Below are 16,063 nucleotides of genomic sequence, written 5' to 3'. Positions count from 1 at the left end.
TATTTTAAGTATAAATTGTGTTACAAACTTGAAAAGTCTCCCAAGAAATCTGAGCATGGTATTCAGCTGTCAGATTCTCTGTGAACCGGAGTGGAAGATGTAGGTTACACATAATAGACTTTTTAGTCTGATTTCATATGTTCATAAAGCCAACTGTTCTGTTGTGTGTCGTCCCATGCACCCCCCCCCACCCCCTCCCTGATAAATGTGTTTTGGCTCTCTAGAATGCAGAAGACTTTGACGAGATAGAACACTGATTTTTGAATCTTTAAAGTTTTTTTTTTTTTATAAAGTATTTCAGTATTCATTGAGCAGAGTGCAGCTGGTAAATGTAGTTAACGTAATTTTTTTTTTTAATACAAATCATGTCTGATCTATATAGAGTTACTGTGCCCTTTCTTGCAATTGTTCACACCCTCTTTGCAGTTTGAATTGTCCAGCTTTACTGTGCTCTCGTATGGATTTTCACCATCAGCAAGATCCTCTGCTGCACGTAGCATTCAATTGAAGCTCTGAACTTGAAGCTTTCCCAGGAAAGATGACCAAATGCTCCAAAAAGTATGTAAAACACTAGGGAAGGCTGATGACAAAGTTTAATTGGTTCTTAAGACCCAAAAGTCTTTCTGAAAACTTTAGACTTCTTAAATTTTGGTGAAAAACATCTGGAAAACGTTTCTCTGTCAGACCCTTGCATCACAGATGTTTCAGTATATGACACTTGCACTTAGTCTAAAAATGATTTTGCCGTTACCGATAAAGTGCTTGAGAAAAGCGTTCACTTATTTCATTCCAGGCCAGCACACAGGTATTTTGTTCAAAGCATGTTATTAATCTACTCAGAGAAAAACAAAGAAAAGGGGTATAGCTTTTTTTTTCGTAAGTGGAGTAATTTTTCAAAATTAAAGCTATTGAAGCCAACTTGTGACAGTATCCCAAAGCATGTTTATTGTGTTCCCGTTATCCTCTGCCATCTGAACAGCTGGCAAAATTGTGTTTACCTCACAGTAGCAAAAGTTAAGATGCATAGACCTGACCTGTGATGCTTTTACTAACCTCCCCCACCATTTAGTCCTGTCTTCAGGAGCAATGTGTTGATAGAATTAGTATCCCCATGCCTCAAGATGTGAAATACAGGGTGGGACTAATACAAAAATAGCAGATCTTACAGAAGTCTGTAGTAAATCTGAGTGAAGTCCTGTTTTTTGGGGGGTGTTTTCTGCAAAAAAATGAATCTATGAAAGCCATAAAAACAATGACAAAAAAAAAGGAACCCAAACCAGTTATTTTATGCACAGCAAGGCAGACGATGGGAAGTGGCATGCCATGCCTGTGTCCCAGATGAAGGTTGTGCCCGAGTAACTGTTTCTTAACATTCAAGGTCTGCGTATACCTGGTGTGGATGAATTGCTAACTCATGCCGCACTCACACCATCTTCATTATGTTCCAGGAACTGCACACTGACAAGGGCAAGATGCAGGACGAGAACATGACAGGACCCGTAGAACTCCATGATTTCTGCTAATGCAGTGAGGCGATCAGGTAGCTGGAGCTAAACCTGGTTGTTTGTAATAAAAAAAGGACAGGCAGCTGTTGGACAGCTGAGGGGCTGTCCTGAAATCCACACGAGTGTCCCTGTCCCACAGGGTCTATGAAGCGGGGACTAGAGCCAGGGCAGTGGGCTGTGCTTGTGGTGCTGTGAGAGGTCTGTGAGGGCTTCCGTCGGGTGAAGTCAGTCACGCAGCCCGACGTTTGGTGTCCTCCTGGAGGACTGGTGGGGTAGGCTCAGCAGGGGCTGAGAGGAGAGCTGAGGGAAAGAAGGCTGGGTTCTGCTGGCCGCTTCACCGCTCCCCGCTGCTTGAGGCCCGCGGCCATGGCGGAGGCGGTGTTTGCCGCCGCAAAGGGGAGCGCTCGGGACAGGCTCGCGCCAACCCCGCGCCTGCGCACAGCATCGACCTGCCTTTGCACGCCGCTCCCGGCCGGGGGGGGTGTGGGCTGTGGCGGCAGGCGCATGCGCGGGAGAGGCGGGGCCGTGCCGCTGAGCGCTTGTGGCGGCGAGGGCGGGGTGCATGCGCCGTGGCGGCGGGCTGGCAGAAGGTAGCGCCGTTTCGGCGTCGGCCGATTCGCTGGGCGCAAGGCCCGCGGCGCCCCGCCCCGCCGCCTCCCCCACACCGGCCGCCCCTCCCACACCCCCCGCCCGGCGGCGCTGCGCTCCGCTCCGCCATGAGGCCGAGCCCGCCGCCGGCGGCAGCGGCGTGCGCGCGAGCGTGAGGGCGCCGCCGCCGGAGCTGCTGCGTCCGCCAAGATGGCGTGCGTGCTGGAGGCGCCGCTCCGCATGAGCGTCCTCTCGGTGAGTTGCTGCGGCCTTTGCGCCGCCGCCGCCCGTTAGCGCGGCCGCCGGGGGGGGCACCTGCCTGCCGCTGGGCTCGGCCTGACCTTGGCCTTCGCGGGAGCCGGGCCGCGGGCTGTGCGGGGGGCCCCCCGCACCTGCCGGGCCCCTTTGTGTGGTGGCGGGGGGCCCGGCGGGCCGGCCCCGGGGGCCGGAAGGAGGCCTGGCGGGCTGTGGTGAGCCGCAGGGGTGACACGGGCGTCGGTAGGGCGTTCGTCCCCTTGTGCTCCCCCCTCGTCGCAACAACTTCTTCCCAGAGGGGGGCTTTCTCTTCAGAACGGCGTTCCCCCCCCTTTTCTTAAGGAGCCTGTTCCCATTTTTGTTAGAGGTGCTGGCTCTTCTGACTAGTTTTACCTGATGACGTGACTCGCACTGTGCAGCCGCCCTCCTGGAAACGTTTTTGGTCCCTCTGAAACTCCTGTTCAGCAAAAAGAGGGTTCTCTGACGCTATTTTGAACTGCAATAACCAAGCTGCTGCAGAGGAAAGTAGGTTCTCTCTCAGAAGCGTACCGGGCTGGTCGTGGCTGGCGAAGCATGCTCTCCCAGCCTTTGCTAGCAAGTGGGTGTTGTTTTGGTGGCGAAACTCTGATCTCCTCGTAGTAGTTCTTCGGGCTTTGAGGACACGGCCCTGTTGGCTTTTGGTGCAGGGAGGAGGCCGGTGTGTTGCATCGGTGGGCAGGGCGCTGGCGGCGCGGGAGGGGGTCTGACAAGCTGCCACCACTTTCCTTCCCTTGGGAAAGGCTGAGAGTAAGTAGAACAGCCGGTGCTCGTTGCCCTGTCCAGCTGCTCATCAGAGTCTTGTGCTGGGACTAACGATGCAAAAGGTATAGCATGGATATCGCTTAAAAGAGCTGAGGTTTGGGGCTTTTTTGTTTTTCCCCCCTCCTTAAAATTTCTTGCTAGGTAAGAGAACCATGAAACTGATGAGGTCGATAAATTCTTTATTTTTGGGGACTACCTGAAAAACTTGTTTGTCTGGATATGAATACCCTTCTTTTACATATTGCAAACCTAGTAGTTGATAGGGTGAAAGCCAGGATATTTTAGAAACAGCAAGCAGTGGGATCTCTGAAGTCCAGAAGACTTTTGCATATAAATACAAAGATCACATAGATGAAAGTCTACTGCTGTTCTCAAAAATGTTGTCTTTCATTATATGGTGGCAGTTTGTCTATAGAATTTATTTGCCATAACTTAACAATATTTTTGGGGACAAAGGAGCCTTGCTGCCTCTAGATGACTTTCCTTTCAGAGTTATGTGCAACCTCGGGCAAGAAGCTGCTGGTACTTCTGACATCTGGGTGGGGAAGCAGGAGCAGATTCATCCCAAAAGCAGACACTTGCAAAAGCAAGGAAGAGTTTACAATTCCCTTACAGCTTCTTTCAAGGAAAAGTCATAAGGAAAAAATGGGAAAAGCATAATAAAATGTTGAGCTGGCAAAAAGAAAAAAAAAAAGTGAGATAATAGAAACACACCCTGGCATGTGTTCATGAGAACCTGGAGGGAAAATTCCCTTCCTCTTTCCCACCCTTGTTTTTTGGAATGCTTGCCATCTCCAACTTTGGATCTTCTCAGAGGGAATAACAAATCATAAATGTTTAGCTTACAAGCATGGTCCTGTTGCGGAGAAGAGAGTTCACTTTGTCTTATGAAGTAGCTGTGGGAATGTTATGGAGAATGCTGTGCCACTGTCCCTGTTGCAGTTGCGTGTGACAGCATATAGGACAATCTCTGAAATGTGGAGATATGTTACAATCAAGTAAGTTACTGAAAAATATCTTGATGTGAGCTTCCTTGTTTTCAAGAGCTTGTTTGTGAGTATGCTTCTTGGGCAATATTAACTGCTCTTACGGACTTTTTCTTTCAGGAATTGTTGGTTTGTTTTTCTTTTTTCCTACACAGTAATTCAACGTAATGAAATGGAAATTTAAGGCAGTGCTGATAACTGAAGTAGACCCCTCTTGGATGCCCTGTTCATAAACATATCAATAGCTGGCAGCACTCCGTTAACTTGCTTTGACTCATAACACATTGTTATCCACATCAAGTACATAATTTTCTTTAAATCACATTTATCACAGGGTTAATTCTTTGTGTGGATGTTGCCCAGCAGTAACATACTGCACATTTAAATACGATTCTGTGGTTTTGCTGCTGTCTTGGCTGGTAGGTTTTATAGACTTGCTGCTGCGGTAGCCATTCCTGTTTATCTGCCAGTATATGAATTGATATAAACTATTAATTTTTTTTTTTTCTCCACAGGAGGTAACGGCTAGTAGCCGCCACTATGTTGATAGATTATTTGACCTCGATCCTCAGAAAGTCCTGCAAGGTGTCATGTAAGTCATCTGAAACACTTGGGCTGTTGGTTGTGCATAGGCTAGGTTTACTTGAATTCCACTAGAGTTGTATGTCAAGGGCAAGAAGCTCTTCCTACCTTTTTTTTTTTTTTTGAGAAATCTTGTTGGAGAATTTTAATGCAAACACGGTAGAATTGTTTTAGCAGCCTATCACTCTGTAGTGCATATGGTTCAAACACAGCCTCTCAGTTGCCAGAAATGAGTTAAACATTCTGTGAGCATTCAAAAAGTTTTTTGATACATTTCTTCCTTTTGACCGCCTTTTGCTCCTGTTCCTGGTCTGCTGAGACTCTTTTCTCTTATTCTGCTGCCAAGTCAATGTACCTGCCTCCTACGTTTTCCCCTGTTGCCATGCCTGCGTGTTGGCTTTTTTTTTTTAATGCATGGCTTCCATCTCACTGATGGGAACTGCAAGCTGAAAGCAAATGCTTCCATAGAAATTAATTTAGATGCAAATTATAGTTCAGTACTTTTGTTGCATGCCAGTGAGAAGCGGTAATGACTGAAAGAGTGAGTAGAAGACTTGTCCTGCTGAGTAGGTAGTAAAACTGGTGCAAAGATCTGGTGGTTTTCTCGCTGTCCTTGGGCTATAAGCTTTATGTTATAACCGTGCAGAAACGCAGCAAACAAGTCCTTGCCCAGGAATGACTTTCGGTGGTGAAACCAGACTTTTGCAGGCTTACCAGTGACTTTCTGGCTGTGGTTATTTAGCAAAACACCAGAAGACATGGAAGAACCAAGTGGATCAAAAAGCCAAGGGTGTTGGTTGTGTTGCTTAGGACAGTTTGAGGTGTTTTCCAGTAGCAGATGAAAAACTTATTCCAGAAGGTGTCCCAGGGGCAACATATCAGAATTAGTGTCCCTTTGAAATATATGAAAAACAAAACATACATAAAACTGTCTCAGAAACTTTATTGGTTGAAATACCCTCTTGTATAAAAACTTCTGGTACACCACTGTAACTATTTACAGGTTCTTAACTCTTTCTGAGTCTGGTTTTGCTTCTGCCCCTTGGCTGCCTTAGTCCACTACTCATAAGGGCTGGTGTGATGGTCCCTGGGGCAAGGATGTGTCTCATCCTATGTCCAAGTGGGTTGACTGAGCCCCTCTTTTCTCCTTGGCAGATGCTCTGAGCCCTGGGTGGTGCTCCCTCCCTGCTCTCCTTTCTTTTCAAAGGACTGGAATCCACAACCCTTGGTAATCCCTTCCCTATCTTTTGAGGTGTTACTCCTATCTTTTGAAGTATTAAGTGATTTCCCAGAAATACAAGTTTTAGGCACTATCTTTGTCCCAGCTAACATCTGAAATTCTTCATCGTGTCAGTGGATTCTATGCTAAGATGCTTTTCTTGCATTTAAAGACAAGAGAATACCACTTTATTTCACAATAGCTTTCAAAGGGTATATCTTTCCTGATGTTAAGTAAATCCTATGTGGTAGATTTGTTATTTTCCAGATATTGGTGATGGGTGTGAAACTATCCAATTTAGAATAGTGTATACATAAAAATAGAATTTAGAATAGTGTACATATAAAAAAATTCTGTCAGTCCACAATTCTCTTTGGACAGAAAAATACTGCTTTTTATAATAACCTTCTTCCTTTGACTTCAGGGTATCTGAAGAGGTATTGGAAGTTGGAATGAACTGGTAATTTGGGGTGGAGTAGAAGAGGATTAAAGTTTTCCCAGAAGTGTCTGTCAGAAGATGTGCAGGTTTTTTTTTCCTGCATCCTGGCTGAAAATACTGATGACCTAGATTTTTATTTTGATTGATGGAACTGTACGAATATCAAGGATCAGAAAATAGTCTGTCTTTAAGAGGCTTTGTTTCTGCAGATTGTCTTCAGTTACAGTAGTCCTGTTCTTCATATGCTTCTGAAGACACTTGAATGAATAAGTTGGGCTTGGGGCTTTTTTTTTTAATTGCATCCTTGTAATTTTAATGAAAGACAACTTCTGAATGAGGTTTGATAAAGGTAAAATATAGCTAAATGCTTCTTGAACTTGAAAATCACGACAATCCAGTTGTCATCTTGTAATTTGAGGAAGCTTTTAATTACATATTCTGAAAGTATTTAAATGATCAGATCTGTTCTTTTCCTTTCTTTCCCATGAATTGTCAGAGAGGTTGTGTTCAGAATCTTCTTTTGTCCAGACAGTGAAGTCTTACCTGGCTAGGAGCTTTTTCCTTTTCCTTCTCATGGGAAAACTGAGAAATAATTTCCCTTTTGTCCAGTACTGCTGTAGGTGGTTCTGTTGATCTTATTTCAAAATGTCAAATTTCCTGCAGAACTTTTGTTCACATCATTTCTGTCATGTTTGTCTGGGTATTGGTAGTAGGTAGGAAGAGGAGAATTGTGTGTAGCTGCCATTAAATCATGAATTTCAGTTCAGGATTTGAAGTGTTGAGATTCTTACAAGGATGACTGCTACCTTTTACTGTACCTGATGGCAAACTATTTAAAATGTGCAAGGCCCTTATCTGCACGCCCACATCTGTAGGGCAGTGCGTGCATTTACCTTTCTGTTTACTGTCTTTATAAATGATCAAGCTTAATATAGTTTCCTTCTGTCAACATAAATAACATTGTGGCCATGCTTATGCTTGAGAGGTCTTATGGGTTTGCTTTGTGTCTACTTAGGTGCTTTTCTAAACCTTTCATCTTCTACATACTGTTCTACAGTTCAGATTTGCCCAAAATATGCTTTGACTGCATTCTGCAAGGTCAGCATTAATGTCAGGTATGCAGCTATTGAATATATTTAGTGTTGACAGTGCATAGACTACCTCAGACAGATATTGTAGGGGATTAAATTCTGTGTTCTCTTAGAAGTTCTCTTAACCGTTTTGCTGTTATCGGCAGAGGAGCAGAACATAGATAGCTGTATATACTTCTGCATTGTTTTAAGAGCTTCATTTGTCCCAAGACGGTTGCTGCAACGTCATCTTGTGCTTTGCAGTGTGGCAGTATTTTTTTAATTTATTTTTTTAAAAGCAATTCTGGCTGGTGATCCTTAGACTATCACTTGCTTTTCACCCACTCTTAAGCTCAGGACCACCTTGTTCAGATGCAAGACTTGATACCTTTTTTATTCTCTAATTTATTTGCTGGTAAGGGGCTTCTTTGAGAGGCATTTTGTCATGCTCACATTTAGCCTGATGTCTTCAAAGAGGCAATCTGTCATTTTACAGACAGCTATGTAATTCCATCTCAAGGGCTGGTTTTGAAAGGAGCATTCTTTCTGAGAAATCTGGCTTACTCAGGGTCCCAACTGTTTCTCATCAGGCTGTTCCTCAGCAGTCCGAGGGTGTCATCTTTTAAGGCTTGTAAATAATCATCTTTGTGGTGCACTGAGAATTCCTATGCTACTGCTGTTTCTGTCCTTTATGAGTGTGCTTATCCAGTCATCTGGAGTTACTAGACAAGCATTTCCCAAACTTGCGTGAGCATTTTATTGCTCAGGAAAATGAAAGAAGCATCCTATACAAATGGCACTAGATACTGAAGAATGAAGTTCAAAATGTATGTCTACAGGATCTTCCTTTTTCCCAGAGAGCATGGCCAGCACTGTGAGGGGAATACTGGTACATATCTATGCAGTATACTTAGAGTTATATCTGCTTTCTACACAGTATGATTTTTTGAGTGTTTGAGAATTAATGTTGTTGGTATGGAAAGTATAATAGTTGGCATATGGGTAAGAACTTGCAGACCCCTTTGAATCTGACGGTTGTGTTCTTAGGGTCCCTGCAGGCTTAGGCTGATAGTGCTGCAGTGGTTAGTGGTTATGTTCAGTGTTTTGAAGACTCTGAAAATGACATTTTGGTATAATCAAGATGTAACTGGGCTTACCTTTGCGGTAGATTCTTGGACGCAAAGTTAGGTATGCTTTAAAAGCTCCTTTAAGGGGCAATGAACTTGTACTTGCATTTGACTGAAGGTGTTTTGTACTGATTGCTGGTTTCTGCCACCTTCAAAGAGGAGATACCAGAAGGAAATCACAAACCAGCGGGAAAAAAGCTTATATTTTAAGTAGTAACACTGCTTTCATGGAACCTACCTTGTATCTCTTTTGTGGTCAGTTGATTAGAAATTTATTGGGAATGCCCCAAACCGTGTGCATTTCTTATATCTGACTTTTTTCATTTGTGTATGCTTGGATTTGGGGAAAAAAAAAAAAAGTTCCAGGCATGTGTTTAGATGACTGTGTAATAGTGTCTTGTATTTCTCAGCTATGGCAATTGGAATGAGAGCATCAGTGCAGTGTTCCACACATGCCTGCAGGGAAAGCTGTGTGAAATGTAAGAGGCAGCTTCATGGAGTGGGAAGAGAAGAGATTCCCATCTCAGTTCTAATGGAGCAACAGGTACCCCCTTCAGACAGTTATGAAGAGGCTACTTCTGCCTCATGTTCTTCATGTCCTGTTAAACAAACCTCCCTTAAGACTAAAGAATGAACAGCACTTGTTTTCACATTGTGCATCCCGAACATAGGCAATCACATTTTTGGTGTCTCAGTGGGCATTTCTGAACCTCAATTTTCTGCAGGAGCCGTGTTTTGTTCTTTGCATGTTTCCTTGCTTCAGTTTTCACTAGATTGCCCCTGTGGAAACAGAACAGTCCTGTTATAATTTGCCTCTGTACATTTTTCATTTAGCTAAGAACAAGTGATGTAACTTTTTTGAAGTGTTATTTTTGTGCAATGTCATTCATGCATTGAGGGAAGTGGTTTCTGCGTCTCTTCGGTTGATGCTCTGTGAACTGCAGGATAGGCTCTTTGTGGCTTGGAGATGGAAAGCTTGTTCTTTAGGTTGCAGAATCTTGAGAAATTTGAGCACGTTTAGGTGAGGCTGAGAGGATGCTGAGAGCACTAGACCATTTGTTGATTTCTCTCTTTCATGAGGTAAGCTGGGGTATCTAATAGCTAGATAAGCTTTTCTCTCAGTGATAGGAGTTGAAAGTAAAAGGCCTTAAACATCATTTGAGAATTAAGTTGTACTCTGAAGAGTGGTTTGCAATATAATAGGTTTTGTAGAGTCAAATGGAAGAATAGTGTAGATACAGAGGGAAGAGAGGACGATGCAATGGGAAGAAATTGTGTTCCTGTTATAGAATAAGATAATCTCTCCCTTTTGTGCTTTCTTTATAATGCAGCAAAAGGTACAAATGCATAATACTATTTTTTGCAAGTAAGTTGTTATGTATTATAACTCCTGGTCTAATATTTAGAGGTGGGCTGAATTTTAGGAAATTAGGTATAACTCAGATTTGGCTAGCAGCCTTCAGACTAATAGGGTTGTTTAATATTTCAAGCCTTGCAGTTGCCACACTGAGCCTGTGAGAGAGGATTGATGATTAATGAATCTGTTTCAGTGCTGTCTATCAGGAGGGCATGAAGCCACTTTTCTCCAAAACCCCTCTCTTGATGCCAACCTCAGAATAGTGATACTGTTGCTGTGATGATTTTAGGCTGTAAGTAGGATGAGAGAGGAAAAATGACTTCTGTCAGATGAACTGATGTAGCTGGAGAAAACCAGGCAAGTATTGGTCATAAAAGTCTTGAGGTCTGAGTTAGAAGTGGTAAACTTCAAGCTGAGCACAATTGAATACTCTGAGGTCATTCAGAGTTTAACTTAACTTTATTAATTAGTTAGACAAATGCAGAGGAGAGGTGATTGCCTGTAAGGGAGGAAGAAACGTAGCAGGCATGGAGGGAGAAATAGCCATTATGCCCTTTGGGGGTGTGTGTGGGGTGTTACTAAGACTGAACTAGAGGTTGAGCCTGAGAGGGATGTGTGTCACAAAATCAGCAATGCTACTGAGTTTGTGATTCTTAACATTTGGAGTTTGATTTTTTTTTTTTTTTTTATTCTCAGCTGCCAGTTCAAATTGATCAGAATCAGCATTAAAAAAATGAATTTACTTACTTTCTAAAATAAGCTTATTTTCAGTTTGCATATGGAGCTATGTTCTTTTAGGCTAGCTGCCTGTAAAGTTTGGCATCCCTAGTTACATTCAAAGGACAGAACTTTGTTTACCAATTAATTTGTCTACCAGATGATGAAAAGAATTTCAGTATGTATGCTGCATTGCTGGTGCTGAACTGATAATTTAAATGTGTTGAGATTTTTATTTCTATTTTTTCTTTAGGAATGGGAAATTATAAAATTACTTCTTAAAACATACTTCAAACATGCATTGACTGAAATGCTCAGTAACTCCCCCATCCATAGAATGTGAGAGTTTATTTGATGTAGACAAATTATGGAGTCTCTGTCCTTGTGAGCATTTACTAACACTCATTTGAAAAAGGAAATTCAGGCATGACTAAAGCATATGGAAGCCAGTACATCATCACCTCTAATAGCTATTTGGAGCTGAAAATCTGAGGCTATACTTTCATGTCAGGAAGACTTTAGATTATAGTCTAATGGGTGGTAGCTATGTCAAATTAACAGCTTTTGGTGATCCTTCAGTGATTGCTGCCCTAAGCTGAACTGGACAGAGTGCCTATGAGCTCACATCTGGGAACAGCTAAGCAGGTGCTGGAAGGCCATTTTAAGGTATCTTCCTGTACTGAATAGAAACTTAGGAGTTCTTCAGGTGGGTGACTTTTGGTGGACGAATTTCTTTTGACATTCATTCTGGTCGCTCTGTCACAGAGCAGGAGATCTTTCAGTTTCCAAGAGTTCTGCTGAACTGCAACTGTTTTTCCCACACCTCTCTTTGGAGAATTATTTGCTGTTATGACCTAGTTTATTTAAATAGCAGAAGTGGATGCTGAAATTGAAATGTTGATGATATAGAGCTCTAGCAATTTTTTGTGAGGTTTGGGGAGTTTTTGTGTTTAAAAAGTTTACCTAGTGAATCTGGCTAAATTCCCATCCTCCACTGACTTGAAGCATTTCAAATTTAAGCTACATTATTCTTAAGGCTGAGTAGGTAATTTTTCTGTTGATTAGTGATCTTATGTAATTTGTAGCTCAATTTCCAGACCCAATGCAAAGGATAAGGCAAGAAAACATGCTTGAGAGAGGTGGGAGAAGCAGCATCTCCCCTTTTGTCAGTCAACCTAGAGATTTGAAAAGGAACTTTAGGACGAGAGGAAATGACCTCAGGTTGCACCAGGGGAGGTTTAGATTGACTATTCGGAAACATTTCTTCGTCAAAAGGCTTGTCAAGCACTGGAACAGGCTGCCCAGGGAAGTGGTTGAGTCACCATCCCTGGAGGGATTTAAAAGACGTGCAAATACGGCGCTCAGGGACATGGTTTAGTGTTGGACTTGGCAGTGCTAGGTTAATGGTTGGACTCAATGATCTTAAGGGTCTTTTCCAACTAAACACTTCTATGGTTCTGTCATTGTAACTTGAGTTGAAACTGCAGCTAAAGACATGGAGAGCTTAAGTTTTTAAGTTTGATGTAGAAGGCTAGCATGTGAATTGACTGATGTAAGCTCTTACATGGAAGTAAAGATTTGGTATAAGTCTGTTGCACACATGCTTAGCAGGATAAGTGCTGGAAACTGGGATAGATTCAGGGTTGGAATAAGGTATAAATATTTCTAACTGCAAATATGGATCATTGAAACAGCTTACCTTTCTACTTGGTAGACTTCCTTTGGCAATAAAACTTCTGACAAAATAAGTTGCCTCTCCAGAGGGTATACTTCAGATAGGAAGGGGTTTCTTTGGCATTGTGATATGAAGAAGTCGGATTAAATGATCACTTTTAGCATTATGTATGTTAAATTCTACTGTTCTGCATTGCTGAAATTATAGCCATATGCTATTTTTCTACAGCACTTTCATTTTATGCAGTGTCTGAGATGACAGCATTAAGATTGGGAGCAACCATTGATTTAGGATTTCCTTGTTTAAATGTTGGGTTTGTTTAGTTTGTGCTGTATGTTAATTGTGTAACAGTTTCTAAGTGTTAAAACTCCAGTTGAGTAACAGTATCTCTATGTGCTGCTTTGTTCTTTTCTGTAAAATTATCTTTTTCTTTGCATCAACTGATATTTTTTTGAATGGGATTCTGTCGTGGTTTAACCCCAGCTGGCAAGTAAGCACCACGCAGCTGCTTGCACGCTCCTCCCCCCTGCAGTGGGATGGGGAGGAGAATCAGAAAAAAAGAAAAAGTCAGAACTTGTGGGTTGAGATAAAGACAATTTAATAGGACAGAAAGGGAAGGGAAAAAAATAATAATGATAAGAGAATGTACAAAATAAGTGATGCACAGCACAACTGCTCACCACCTGCTGACTGATGCCCAGCCAATTCCCGAGCTGTGGTGCCTCCAGCCAACTCCTCCAGTTTATATATTGAGCATGACGTCATATGGTATGGAATATCCCTTTGGCTGCTTTGGGTCAGCAGTCCTGGCTGTGCCCCCTCCCAGCTTCTCGCTGGCAGGGCACGAGAAGCTGAGAAGTCCTTGACTGATGTAAGCGCTACTTAGCAACAACTAAAACATCAGTGTGTTATCAACATTAGTCTCATCCTAAATCCAAAACATTGCTAAGAAGAAAATTAACTATCCCAGCCAAAACCAGAACAGATTAGAAATCTTGAAACTTTTCTTCCAAACTTGATGAATAACTTTAAAAATAAGCTGATTTATGCTGTGTGGTTTGCTTGAGTTGGCAGGAGTGTTTAATATTTTATTCACCTGGTTGGACTAGTAATCATGTTAGTAAAAACATGTTCCCTGCTAAAAGGCTAGAAAACAACTCACCTGTAATTAACAGATATTCAAGCCATAGTAGTGTCCACCTTAGAAATTAATTGTCAAAATAACAATGGACATACTTGAACATGCAAAATTTGTAATTAGTTTCTGTTGTTGATTGTTTTGTGTCTACCCATAAAAATGGGAGAGGAGGAGAAAGGGAGAAGGAAGAGGAGATGAAAGCTGTACAAAGCACAATTGTCAAAACTTTAGCTCCGCAGTTAGCTTCTGACTTGAGTTCAGGCTTGCTTATATGATGCTGAAACTTAGAAACTCTCCTGAAGTTGGGGCAGACAGTTTTTATTTTAGCTGTGTCCTTGTGTCAGCTACCAGTACCTCAGCTTTTTAGCTATTTGCGTTTTGAAAACCTTTTCAGAATGATGCTTTGCATCATGCTGTTGTTCGTAATTTTGATCAGCCTCTGGTAGATAAATCTTCTGGTCTGACAAGGCATTGTTCCGGATGCTTCCTCTGTGCGTGATTGTCTTGGAATCTTTTGTAACTCTTTCATACCAAAAGTGACAGCATTGACTTGAAGTGCCTAGGACTACTTTTCCTTCTGTGGTTGTTCATCTCATGTTTGATATTATTCTCTGTGTAGGAACTTCTTAACTATGGTTACTTACTGTATTTTCAAAAGATGTAAGATAAGAAAAATATCGTGCTGACTGTTTATTTCCTCCTCTTCTATGTAGTTCCTATTGGTGCTTCCTCATCAAGTCACTCTAGCTTGTTCCAAGATTCGCTGTATTTAAAAATGTAGGTAAAATCAAAATCTCACTGTGGAGTCCATGTATCCATGTTGCTTTCTTGTGATGTCTTTTGTGGAAGATGCGCGGGTATCTGAGCTCATTAGGAATGCTCTAGAGGTCTGTTCTTTCTTGGGTGAGAAGTTAACTCACACCACACTAATTACTGGACATTTCTGGTGTTTTTGTGGGAGGATTCCTAAACTTAGAATCAACTTCATGAAAATATTGAACTTAAATAATTTCTGCTTAGGACAAAGTTCAGCACTTTAAATTGCTTCTACAGTAGTAACTTACACTGACAGACTGGAATGCTAATTTTCTCATGGCTTAGACGTTTCATAATATTAACTCTTATCGGCTAGGAATCATTAAAACTTAAAGGTCATATTTTACTCGCAAATTGTTATATTTAATATTGCTTCTTGCTTATCTCAAGTGGGCTATATCTGGTGCCTTTAAACAATTACACATTAAGAATCAGAATAAAAGCATATTAACTTTATATACACTTGGCAGATTAGTTCCTCTTGTAACTCTTGTCGAGCTGCATTTGGATGGAAATTACTTTTCTTTTGAGAGTTTAATATACCTCTAAAATTTTTTATTTTAAACATTCATACTGTGCTAATGCACTTAGGAAACTAGCAGGCATTATACTTTATTTATAGCTAATTAACTGAACTGATTGCTTCGGGGTTGCTATGTTTCAAAAGATTATTAGAGCTGGTAAACCTCACCTGATAATTCCCCTCTCCCCCTTTTCTAGAGTTTGTAGGAAGTGAATAAGTCCTCTTACTACACTTAAAACTGAGTGATCACAGGATTGAACTGCTGAAATGATATTCTTTCTTAAGCAGCAGTGGAGATGGAAAAAGCTGGTTTACCACTTAAGGACGTAGTATTTCCAAGCGCTTAGCTTGGATCTGTTTGCCGTGTTTTATTGTTGGCAGTCTATATATCCCGCTTGAGTGTTTTTTCACATAAATTACTTTATCCCATTATACTGTATGTAGGCATAAATATCAGCTATCAGATTTTAAATTGCGCATTAAAACTACTGTAATTTAAGTTATTTTGTTAAATGACTTTGAATGTAGTTTGAATCTAAACTATAAGATTTAATAAACAGGATAGAAAAAACCCCAAACAAACAGCAAAACCCACAAAAAACAAAACCCCCAACCAATCTCAAACGCATCTTAAGACCTCTGTCATATGCAAGCTCCATGGTTTGTCTTTTGGCTCTATAGAAAGCTACCTTTATGAGGCTGAGAAACTAAGTAGTGCTGGAATGTACTAGGTACATGTAGAAGATCTGCATTTTTCTTGTGAAGCTGCTCACGCTGTGCTGTTGCCTGGCAGTAGGGTTGATGACCTACCTGAGGGCTTGGAGCTGATTGTTGGAAAGGCTGTGTATCTCCCTCTTTTGGATCATGTTTTTTTCCCAGATTAGACCTAGAATCACCACAGACTAGTTGTTCTTTTGAAGTTCTCATCTCTTTGTAATTGTGTTTTTGCTGCCGTTTCCTTCTTCCTCATTTCAAGAACTCTGTGTACGTGATACTCGGAAATAAAGTGGGTATCCAGTTTTGGCCTGCAAATTTCTGAGGTTTCTTTGTTACCTCTTGTAGAAGATAATGATCTTCACTGCTTTTTCTTCTTGGATGAATCTCATGTCGTCTTGGATCTGAAGGCAGTCAAGCTCAAACTTGTTGGAGCTGATGTTTTCAAGTAAGGGAGTTGCCCTCAGTTTTTCCAAGGTTTGTGATTCATCAAGGACCTGATAGACTAGGACAGCATGCGGTACCTCTTTACTTCTTAAGATGATTAGCTT

General features: G+C 41.7%; 1 protein-coding gene across 3 annotated transcripts in view; it reads left to right on the top strand.

The window, feature by feature from the left end:
• Positions 1-2,303: 2,303 nt before the first annotated feature.
• The window catches only part of ARMC8 (armadillo repeat containing 8), a gene marked incomplete at both ends in the record, with an annotated part of 80,277 nt that continues 66,517 nt past the window's right edge, over positions 2,304-16,063 (top strand). For all 3 annotated transcript variants that reach the window (XM_082003769.1, XM_082003770.1, XM_082003768.1), the window contains 2 exons: positions 2,304-2,348; positions 4,651-4,727. In XM_082003769.1, coding sequence (XP_081859895.1) covers positions 2,304-2,348; positions 4,651-4,727 — 122 coding nt within the window. The remainder of the gene's footprint in view (positions 2,349-4,650; positions 4,728-16,063) is intronic.

Source organism: Phaethon aethereus, assembly GCF_964289735.1.
Source record: "Phaethon aethereus genome assembly, chromosome: 9".
NCBI lineage: Eukaryota > Metazoa > Chordata > Aves > Phaethontiformes > Phaethontidae > Phaethon > Phaethon aethereus.
The sequence above is the reverse complement of the archived record's forward strand: the minus strand, read 5'-3'. Positions and strand labels throughout refer to the sequence as shown.